A 12,008-nucleotide genomic window follows, 5' to 3' on the forward strand; every position below is an offset into this window, starting at 1 on the left:
GTTTTCTCTCTCCCTCTCTACAAAATCAATGAATAATATCCTCCAGTGAAGATAAAAAACAAATGAAAAAAAGGTTTCTTCAAAGAGGAGGCCACCAAAAGGTCTTACCTGATCCAGAAGGCCTTGCAGTCTTGTTGGACATAATAGTTATGAGACATTCTTAATGGAAACCTATGGGGGTGAAAAACTATTAAGCAATTGTTTTCAAATGCCCACTGTATATGCCCAAGCCTCGGGGGTACTGGGATAATTTGCTAAGTTAACAAAAACAGATGTATATAACTCTACATGAGACAGCCTTTCAATTAGGACTGGGTGTTCAAATATACCTTATCTAAAAACAGGTAGGATGAGCCAAGAGTAAGCTTATAACTGATTTTTTTTAAAGCAGTCACTTTGGTCACTATAGGGAGATGTTTGGTCGCTTCTGTGGTTTGGATTTCATTCATGTTTTTATCTGAATTCAGATTTGATTGTACAGTGGTCCTTCTGTGTTCTGCTCTATCACAGCCACAAACAGCCGTGTCTGATGCTGGTGCCCTGTGAGACGATGTTCAACAGGAGGACGCCACGGCCTGTCTGTAGGTGCGGGTCAGTTCCCAGTTGTTGGATGCTGGCGTTCTCACCAGTCACATCTCTATGAACTGTTATAGCTCGTTCCAACAGATGACAAAAAGTACTGACATTGTAGAATGTTCTCTTTTTTTAATGCTACAAAGTGAAGAAAAGATTTATTTTACCTTTTAGTTTAAAAGCAGGGGGGGAAAAAAGAAAATAGTAAAGGCAGAATATCACTTGAAAGAGATCCAGACTCCATTTGAAAGAGGGTTTATTTACCAAATAGTAGCAAAAAAAGAAGTAAATACTCAGCTCCATCACTGGCACATGGTAAACGTCACCCTTCCCATGCCCTGAATTCTTAAGGACCTACTTAGGAACTCAGGAATGAAAACCCGTGATTTTGTGTAATCAAATTAAATATTGCGGACTTTTTCCATGTTAGAGTCACTGATTACCTTTACAAACTACTTGCATTTTTTACAAAGTAAAACACAAGACCCCAAATAAAAATGTTTCAGGTATCTATAGGCATCTCCTCTTTGCTGAACTCTACGAAATTCAAAAGGAAAAATGATTTTAAATTACAAAATATAACCTCATACCACACCACTGACTACTTTCTCTGTGTCTTTTGAGCCTCGATGAAACAGCTGGCAGCCTTTTCTGTTACCTTAGCAATGATGCCATCAATCACTGTGCCTGACAACAGATTGGTTTTTAAATTAAAAAACACACACAGAGCAAATGTTTGGAATTTTCATTTCTAAGGATCATTCTCCTCTATACTTTTGCACTTTACAAATTTTGCAATAAAAAAACCTATACAATCCTTATTTGCCATCCAAACTATGTCTTCTACTCTAGCCTCTCGTAGAGAATCAATGTTCATGTCCTGTAACGGGACAACAGATGGATCAAATCGCTGCAGCCGTTTCAGTTGTTCACACGACAGGCCAGCCCCCATCATTCCTTCTCCTCCAATCTGTGGCTCCTGTTTAGAGGAAATGAATAAATATCATGAACATCCCACAATTAGTAAGTGTGTGTGCCTGTGCACAATATAAGTTAAAAGACAAATTCAGTTGTAATTACCACAAGTTCCAAAAACAGAAAAATGAGTAAATAGCTTTTATTTTTGTAGAATGTACTCTTTTTCCAGGTAATGAAGTGGAAAGCTAATATATGGTCACCTGAAGAAGGAGTACTTATTACAGCTTATATGCTTATCAAATACCATGAGAGTGGAAAGGACCTGAGCTTCACAGTTAAAAATATATGGATTCAAATCACAGCCCTGCCATGTTTTAGCTATGTGACCTTAAGTAACTTTACCTAACTGTTTCTTCATTGATAGAACAGCTAAAATACTCAGATCTGAGGCTTAAATAAAGAAGGTGGTATCATGTAGTGGATGACATTTCAGGGTATATGGTCCTCGATGAATGGAACATTATTAGTAACAGCAATAGAGAAAATCCAGCTTTATTTATGAGACTCCCTCAAACTGACAGGAGTCCCTCGGGCCCCTAAGGATGCCTGTGTCTGGTGCATACCAAGTGAATAAAGTTTCTGTTGTCTTTAAATGCATTGGAATATCAAAAGGAGATCAATGAAGGCAGCATCAATCAGTTTAGAGGAATAAAGAATTATCAGGAATACTTGCAAACAACTGTGTAAAAGATCCATAATCCTAATCTAAGTCCCCATTTAGGGGACTGTGTGTTACTGAAGACATGTTTTCTTAGGTGTATGTCTTAAAAGCTATCGTGTATTAATCCATGCGGGGAACCTCTTTCAGATATATATATTGAGTATACATGTATGCACACACACACACGAAATGCCCAGTGAATTCTGAAGTCTTCCTTTCATCTACAATGTAACTAAATTAATTTCTGCATGGAGAAACCACATCCAGATTGCTTTTAATTTATGTATTCCAATTACCCACTAGAATGCTACACAGGAAGGTATTAAAGTTATACGTTCAACGTATCTGAATGAATGTGAGCATTATATAGATGTAAGTTTAATCTCAAACATCATGGGCTAAAAATCTAGTTATAAGTATGTTTTCAATAAACATCATAACAGAAAGACAGTGCTAGGTAAAATAAAGTAAAAGACAGCTTTTAAAATGTTACCTAATTTACACAGAAACTGTAAGGAAGCAACAATCCTGTGCCATCTCCCCAACTTGATTAGTCTTTTGATATCCCAGTTATTTCGAAGCCTGCTTGGGCTTTGATGTGGCATGAGAAAAAATGCTCAAAATTTTCCTTATTTGAAAAATCTATAACTGAAAAAGGGAAAAATACTTCTGTAAACAGAATTCTGAGCAACTAGAACAGAAACACAAGAAGAAAGATCTAACAAAAATACACCTGAGCTCGGTGGCATTTTAACACAATTACAAGGAATGAACACAGGGAAAAAACTTTGAAGAATGTGAAATTCTCTACAGGCAGTGTAAAACAGATGTAATGAGGGAAATATTTTTGCTTATGGCAATTTATTTCAAAAGTTTTATCCGACATAATTCTTCATAAAACAGCCCGTGTTTATCACTGCTCTTAAGATTCCACGATGTATCCCGTCACACTAAGGAAATGCACCGTATTCTTACCTGGGGCTGGAGCTGAAGAAAAGGAAACGCTGTGAGGGCCCAGGCCACCTGTTCTTCGTTCTCTGCCAGTGTGACTGTGCACGTGCTATAAACCAGCACGCCCCCCGGCTTCAGCAGCTGCACCGCCTAAAGAGAAATAGGAGCAGACTATGTACAGCGAGAGGCTAAATGAACGCTTTAAGGAATTATATAAATATATGATACCTTTCAAATATCTGGGGGAAATAAAATGATGTTCTGTATGATTAGGATTTTTCCCTAATCAGACGTTCCAGACTAGATACCAGTCATTATCTTGGAGCCTTTAAATCCCATTTGGACCAAGATTTGCCCAAATACAATTATTTGGTTTCACAACTTTAGATTACCAAATTTACATTCTTAGGCCAATCTAAATTCCATACTCACAAGACTTCCAATCAAGATGGAGGCGTAGGTAAACATGGCTCATTTCCTTGCACAACCGCATTAAAATTACAACTAAAATACAGAACAACCATCACTCAGAACTGTCGGAAGTCAAATTGAATGATGTCTGACGACTATGGTATTAAAGACACCACATCCATTCAGACTGGTAGGAGGGGTGGAGATGCAGAATAGGTGGGTCCACATGTGCGTATGGTAGATAAAGATTCAATAGGGATATCTCAGGAACCAGTAGTCCCAGCCCAACACTAGGCCCCCAGCCCAGGGTTCCAGTGCCAGGAAGGTAAGTCCCCATAATTTCTGGTTGCAAAAACCAGCTGGGATTGAGTTGGTGGAAGAAACTGCTAGAGCCCTGTGCAGTTCCCTTTATAGAACACACAGAAAGACTTACTCAGATCCACTCCCTCTGAGCTCCAACAACTGGTGACAGCTTGAAAGGCACCAGTGGCACAGGGGAAGCACTGAATTTTCTGGCATCGAAGAAGAGTTGGGGAACAGCTTTTTCTCACATGGAGAGGTAGGCAGGCCATTGTCCCTTTTCAAAGGCCATTGTCCCTTTTATGAACCCTTCCCCCATAGAGCTACAAAGCTTGTGGGCAAGTGCCATATCTGAGACTCAATCAACCTGGCTAACACAGTTTGCCCTGTCCTGGGGGTCCCCTGAGGCTCTGTCACACTCAACTTATCAGCCAACACAAGCTGTTAACTGTGGCTTTTTCATAAGAATGGATGGTCTTGGCTCATGCTTCACAACCTCCTAAATCCTCTCAAAAAAGCAACTGGCAGTCTCAGTGATCCCCTACCTCCCACACCTCTTGCTAAGTCCCCCAGGCTGAGTACTAGCAGCAGCTAGCATAGCTTCAGTTTGGCTTGCCTGGGAACCTCCCAGCCCAGCCCAAGTAGCAGCCATCTGAAGATTGCTCTATAGCTCATGTAGGGTGGCCCTGGGCAGAACACAAGTGAGGGCTGATGTAAGCCTGCACCTGGGGAACCTCAAAGCATGCACGGCCAGTGCACAGCTACAGACCATAACAGAGCACCACCACCTTTCCCCCACACAGTTGTTGCTCCACAAAGAGCAAAGGTTGGTGATAAGTGGTCAAACACAATTCTTGCAGATGTCTGGCCTGGGTAAACCCCTCCCATTGCCATGCCAACAGCAACCAAGGCTCAACTACAAAGAGGAGGGTGTACTAAGCCCACACAAAGAACACACCTCAAGTACCCAACTTGCATTATAGGGAGGTTGTGCCTCTGGACCCTACAGGACACCTACCACATTAGGATATATTACCAAGACAGGGAGTCATAGCAGCTCTACCTAAAACATAGAAACAAACAGAGGGAGGCTGTCACAACAAGGAGGCAAAGAAACAATGTCCAAAGAAAGACCAAATCAAAACTCCAGAGAAAGAACTAAACCAAATAGAGATAAGAAATCTGTCATAGGCAGAAGTGAAAACACTAGTCAGATGGATGCTCCAGGAACTTAGTGAGGACCTCAACAGCATAAAAAAGATCCAGTCAGAAACAAAGGATACACTAATTGAAATAAATAACAATTCAGAGGGAAACAATAGTTGAGTGGATGAAGCTGAGAATTAAATCTATGATTTGGAACATAAGGAAGCAAAAAATAACAAGAAAAAAAGAATCCAAAAAAAAAAAATGACCATGTAAGGAGCGTGTAGGACAACTTCAAGTGTTATAAAATTCACCTCATAGGGGTGGTAAAAGGAAAAGAGAAAAAACTAGAAATTGGAAATCTATTTGAAAAAGTAATTAAAGAAAACGTCCCTAATATAGTGAAGGAAATAGACATGCAAGTCCAGTAAGCACAGAGCATCAAAAACAAGATGGCTGCAAAGATGCCTGCTCTAAGACACATCATAATTAAAATGTCAAAGACTAAAGATGAAGAGAATCTTAAAAGCAGCAAGACAAAAGCAGTTAGATACCTACAGATGAGTTCCCATAGACTGTTCTCAAAAGAAACCATGCAGGCTAGAATGGATTAGCAAGAAATACTTTTTTTGAAAGGTATTTCTTTTAATAATAGAGAGCAGATAAGTAGACAAATACCAAAGGAGATGGAACTTTTTTTTAATTAGTTGAGTTTTCCTTTATGTAGTTTTTTTCATTGTTGTTCTATTACAGTTGCCCCAAGTTTGTCCATTGCTCTCCTCTGCCCCAGTCAACCCCTGCTCCCACAGTCAATCCTCACCCTGTTGTCCATGTCCATGGGTCATTTATACTTATTTTTTAACTAGACCCTTCCCCTTCTTTCCTCCCTTTTCTCCTCCCCTCTCCCCTCTGGTCCCTGTCAGTCTGTTCCTTGTTTCCATGCCTCTGGTTCTATTTTGCTCATTTATTTGTTTTATTCATTAGTTTCCTGTTATAAGTGAGATCATACGGTATTTGTCTTTCACCGCTTGGCTTACTTCACTTAGCTAACACTCTCTAGTTCTGTCCAGGCTGTCACTAAAGATAGGAGCTCCATCTTTCTTTCTGCTGGATTGTATTGCATTGTATAAATGGACCACAGTTCTTTGATCCACTCATTTACTGATGGATACTTAGGCTGTTTCTAGCACTTGGCTATTGTAAATAACGCTGCTATGAACATAGGGGTGCATAAGTTCCTTTGAACTGGTGTTTCAGGATTCTTATGGTATGTTCTCAGCAGTGGAAACACTGGGTCAAAAGGCAGTTCCAATTTTCATTTTCTGAGGAAACTCCATACTGTTCTCCACAGTGGCTGCATCAGTCTCCATTCCCACCAACAGTGCACTAGGGCTCCTTTTTCTCCACAACCTTAACAGCACTTGTTGTTTGTTGATTTGTTAATGATGGCCATTCTGACTGGTGTGAAATTGTATCTCATTGTAGTTTTAATTTGCATATCTTTGATCACTAGTGATGTTGAGCATCTGGTCATATGTCTATGGGGCCTCTGTATGTCTTCCTTGGAGAAGTATCTGTTAAGATCCTTTGACCACTTTTTAATTGAATTGTTTTTCTTCCTAGGGTTGGGTCATATGAGTTCTTCATGTATTTTGGAGAGCAAAGCCTTCTCCAAGATGTCATTGGCAAATATATTTTCCCACACAGTTGATTCTCTCTTCATTTTGATGATTTTTCTTTAGCTGTGCAGAAGATTTTTAACTTGCTGTAGTCCCATTTGTTTATTGTTTCCTTAATTTTTCTTGCCCTTGAGGATGTATCAGCAAAAATATTGTTGTGTGGGATATCTAAAATTTAACTGCTTATGTTTTTCTCTAGGACTTTCATGGTGTCATGGCTTGTGTAAGTCTTTTAACTATTTTGAGTTTATCCTGGTATATGCTATACATTGGTGGTCTGTTTCTTTCTTTCTTTCTTTCTTTTTTTTGCATGTACCATTCCAGACCTCTCAGCACCATTTGTTGAAGAGACTATTTTAACCCCATTTTATGCTTGTGCCCCCTTTGTCAAATATTTGACCATAGAGACACTGGTTTATTTCTGGGCTCTCTCTTCTGTTACATTGATCTATTCATCTTTTCTTATGTCAGTACCAGACTTTTGTGATTACAGTGGCCTTGTGATACAGTTCGATATAGTTCTCACTGAGCTCATTGAGCTTCCTTATAACCGTAACTTGAACTCATGTCTGATAGTTTACTTGCCTCTTTCATTTAGCACTCTTTCTGGGATTCTTCCTTTCCTTTCAAGTGGGGGTTCTTTGTCTCCCCATTTAAGTGACTCTTCTTGTTTGCTTCTGCTTCTTAGATTGATCTGCTTTGACTCTCTGTCTTTGTGGCGTGAACTTCTACGGTAGGAGACCTGTGGCATTTAGTAGTACAGTCTCCTTGATCTCCTGAACATAATGCTCCTGGGATAACCTTTACGCCATTCATATTAGCTCTCTGATTACAACTGTATTTTGCCTGTTGTTGGATCATCCTTTGGTGGGTCCTTCCCTCCAGCTGGCTGACTGAGTCTCTCTGCCCACCACGTCTTGTGTGCCGTTGTGCAGGTGCTGCCAGAACAAAACCCCTCACCCAGGAAGCGAACCCACACTCAGAAAAATAACCCCTGTCAATAATCACACTATAAACAGCAAATGAGCCAGTTTAATAAGGGTGTGAAGAGATTAAGACTACTATAAGAAAGGAAAAATGAATATGAGATTACTAACTGAAAGAGAAACGATTTTGAGAGGGCAAAGGGAAGAGTAATAATAAGAGTAGGGAATCACAGCAAGGTAATGAGAGAAAGAAAGTAAAATTTGCATCATAAATAATAAAGGGCATGATCAGTGGATTGAGCATGGGCCTGCAAACCAGACAATCACGGTTCAATTCCCAGTCAGGGCACATGCCTCAGTTGCAGGCCAGTTCCCAGCAGGGGACTCACGAGGGGCAACCATACATTGATATTTCTCTCCTTCTCTCCTTCCCTTCCCCTCTAAGGATAAATAAATAAAATCTTTTTAAAAAATAAAATTAAAAAATAATAAAGGACATGAAGAGGGCAGAATGGAGCAAGAGAAGGGACACATACAGTATTAGGTTTAGACACAAATTTTAAAAAGTATATAGCGAGACAAAGAAAAAAACTAAAGGTAAGTAGATGGAACAAAATAGAGTCTTAAAAATGGAAAAGATCAATGAAACCAAGAGCTGGTTCTCTGAAAAGATAAACAAGATTGACAAACTTTCAACCAGACTCATCAAGAAAAAAAGAGGGCCCACATAATAAAATCAGAAGTGAAAGAGAAGTCACAACAACAGCACATAAATACAAAGAATAATTCTTTGTATTCTTTGTATTTAGAAAGAAAGACTATAAACAACTATATGCCAACAAAGTGGACAACCTGGAATAAAAATGGATAATTTCCTAAAAAAATACATCTCCCATGACTGAATCACAAAGAAAAAGAAAATATGAACAAATTCATTAACTAATTAAATAAGTAATCAAAAAACTCAGAATGAACAAAAGCCCTAGAACATATGGCTTCATAGATGAATTTTACCAAAGATTCAAAAAATAATAATTCACTTTCTTAAACTATTCCAAAAATTAAAGAGGAAAGAAGACTCCCGAATTCATTTATGAGGCCAGCATTAATTACCCTGATACCAAAGTCAGAAAAAAACACTACCAACAAAATAAAAAAGAGAAGGAAGGAAGGAAGGAGAAAGGAAGAGAGGAAGAAAGGAAGAAAAAGAAGGAGAGATGGAGGGAGAAAACACGGAAAACAAAATGGGGTTCCTCAAAAAATTAAAAATAGAACTACCATAAGACCCAGAATTCCCACTTCTGGACATTTATCCAAAGAAATCCAAAACACAAATTTAAAAAGATATATACATCCCTATGTTGAATGCAACATTATTTACAATAGCCAAGATATGGAAGCAGCCTAAGTGTCCACCCATGGATGACTAAATAAAGAAGATGCTATACATAAACACAGTGGAATATTACTAAGCCATAAAAAAGAACGAAATCTTAACCATCAGCAACAACATAAATGAGTCTAGAGAATATAATGCTAAGTGAAATAAGTCAGACGAGAAAGACAAATGCCATATTATTTCACTTATATGTGGAATCTAAAAAAACAAATGAACAAGCAAAACAGAAAGAAACTCATAGGTACAGAGAACAAGTTGATAGTGACCAGATGGGAGGAGGTTAGGAAAACAGATGGAAATAGTGAAAGGAATTAATAAGTACAAATTTCTGGTTATAAAAATAACCATAGAAATGTAAAGTATAGCAGGGGAATATAGGCAATTCAGTCGGCTGAAAAGCTTGTTTGTTTTTTCCATAAGACGGCTCTACCAGTACTTAGTTGTCTTTAACTTCATTTGAAAAAATTTTCTTAGACTGTATTCTGACAGCTGTTGTATAAGTGTGCATTTAAAAAAGTCAAAATTGGTGAATTTTTGTGTAGCCATTTTAATATTGCAGATGGGAGAAAATATGCAACATTTTCAGCATGTTATGCTTTATTATTTCAAGAAAGGTAAAAATGCAACTGAAACACACACACACACAAAAACATTGGTGCACTGTGTGAAGAAGGTGCTGTGAGCGATGGAACATGTCAAAAGTGGTTTGAAAAATTTCCTGCTGGAGATTTCCTGCTGGATGATCTTCCATGGTCAGGCAGACCAGTTCAAGTTGATAGTGGTCAATTCGAGACATTAACTGAGAACAGTCAACATTATACCATGAGAGAGCCAGCTTACTCAAAATATCCAAATAAATAAATTTATTGGTGAAAATGAAAAATGTCTTTTATTTAATGGAAAAAACTAAATGGACTTTAAAAAAAGATTTTATTTACTTACTTTGGAGAGAAGGGAAGGGAGGGGGAAAGAGAAGGAGAGAAACATCAATGTATGGCTGCCTTTCACATGCCCCCAGTTGGGGACCTGTCCCACAACCCAGACATGTGCCCAGACTGGGAATTGAACCAGTGACCCTTTAGTTCACAGGCCGGCACTCGATCCACTGAGCCACGCCAGCCAGAACTAAACGGTCTTTTTGACCAGCCCCACAGGAACTGTATGTGGTGTTAGATGGGTACTAGACTTAAGGGATGATCAGTTCATACAAGTGTCTAATCACCAGGATGTACAACCAGAAACTAATAAAATATTGCGTATCATCTCTAATTGAAAACATAAATTAACTTTAAAAAAGCTTGTCCGATTCTAAGTCCACATTCTCAATTTCTATCCATGCCAGCTGCATATCTGCTGAAAATTCAATTCTCTCTCACACTGACAGCTGTTCCTTTTTACTGAGGTAATGCGTCCTAAGTAGGCTTTCTGAATTTTCATTTTGCTCTGGCCTCGGAAGAGAACCCAAAGGTCTCAAGACAGTATCCTAATTTTACCTCCCAATCAAAATGGGTTTCAGCTATAAATAAAGCTTCTTTTATGCCGCTTGCTGTTTTAAGTCCCAGGATGTGTTCTTCACAGACTGAGTAGAAGACGAAAAAGTTAAATAATCCACTACCAGTGGGGCCAACCTTTGTGTATGAAAGGGACAAGGGGAGAGATGACTAGAAATGCACTCAAAGACAACTTTAAAGACGAATATTGCATTTATTATTGCAGTACCTATGCATTTATAAGATCGGAGTAAAAAATAATGAAGTAATCCTTGATCAAATGATACCTGTATTCTGTGAAATCTACTGTATCATTCTTGCAAGACTGAGAAAAATTCTCAAATATTCTATGTGGGCTTCTCCTGAAATGTACTGGTGACCAGTTCAATTTATAGTTTTTAGGATTCTCCTATCTCTTATGCTGGACACTGTCACTTCCATTTTCATTTGTACTGGGCTTCCCAATTTTGCAACTTTTTTGATTTTTCATTTACAGTTGACATAACAGTATTATATTGCTTTTACACAATCACACGATGATTAGACAGTTATATAACTGGACTTCCCACTTTTAATTTGCTGTCTAAGCTAATCCAGAAACACTATTAAAAGAAGAATTTTTGTATATAATTATTTACATCAAGTAGTAAATAATCCAGGGACATCTGTAAAGCAGAATGTTTGAGATTCATCGCATCTCAGTGAAGAAATTCTACTACTGCCTATCACGAAGTCGACATAAAGGACACTCCCTGTTATTTAAACCCAGGTCTCCTCTGTCCTTTTGTGAGTGGTAAAATATACACAACAAATTTACCATGTTAACCATGTTTAAGTTTACAATTCAGTGGCATTAAGAACATTCACACTGCTAAGCAACCATCGCCATTATCCATTTCTAGATTGTTTTCATCATCCCAAACTTAAACCCTGTACCCACTGATTAAACAATAACTCCTATTCCTTCATACCTCCAGCACCTGGTAACTCAGTCTTTAAACATCAAGCTAGTGAAGGCCAACTTCAAGTTGTGTGAAAGTATCATCACATACCACAGTAAAGAGTTTTCGCTGCAATGGTTGATACGATGTCACTTCCTTCAGAGTCCAAGAACAAGCCATGTTTGGTCTCTGTCCCATTCCACTGCAGGGTGCATCAAGAAGAATTCGGTCAAAAGATTCTGGTAAGAATGGAGGCTCTCCTACAAACAGAATCATACACATATTTGTATCTGTTGTATCGGTCTACAGTAAAAAAACTCCTGAGACAAAAGCGATTATGAGGAATATAAAATCATAGTCTGGAACACAGAAGAACAATTCCTGCCTTCAATCAAATACCCAGTGAAACTAATTGACTTATATTTAATACAAGGGGGGACCCCAAAAGACCCTGCAATTATCCTCTGGAGGGCGGGCCCTTTGTAGTACAGGCTTCCCCCACTAGGTTAGTGTTCTAAGAACCCATCTGTATCAGTGTGCCAACTGGCATTGC

The 12,008-nt window shown here is 38.6% G+C and overlaps 1 protein-coding gene across 4 annotated transcripts in view; it reads right to left on the reverse strand.

Annotated features, from left to right (window-relative positions):
• Nucleotides 1-812: 812 nt before the first annotated feature.
• NSUN6 (NOP2/Sun RNA methyltransferase 6) overlaps nucleotides 813-12,008 on the reverse strand; it is a 38,316-nt gene continuing 27,120 nt past the window's right edge. For 3 of the 4 annotated variants that reach the window (XM_037060804.1, XM_037060805.1, XM_037060803.1), the window contains 3 exons: nucleotides 11,567-11,715; nucleotides 3,188-3,313; nucleotides 813-1,552 (listed from right to left, as the gene is read on the reverse strand). In XM_037060804.1, coding sequence (XP_036916699.1) covers nucleotides 1,325-1,552; nucleotides 3,188-3,313; nucleotides 11,567-11,715 — 503 coding nt within the window. In that variant the 3' untranslated portion in view covers nucleotides 813-1,324. Of the gene's footprint in view, nucleotides 1,553-1,822; nucleotides 2,999-3,129; nucleotides 3,314-11,566; nucleotides 11,716-12,008 lie in introns of those variants that run through there. The other variant, XM_037060806.1, reaches the window with a different exon arrangement.

This window comes from Sturnira hondurensis, unplaced genomic scaffold, assembly GCF_014824575.4.
Source record: "Sturnira hondurensis isolate 20B ecotype Veracruz unplaced genomic scaffold, ASM1482457v3 Scaffold0012488, whole genome shotgun sequence".
Classification (NCBI taxonomy): Eukaryota; Metazoa; Chordata; class Mammalia; order Chiroptera; family Phyllostomidae; genus Sturnira; species Sturnira hondurensis.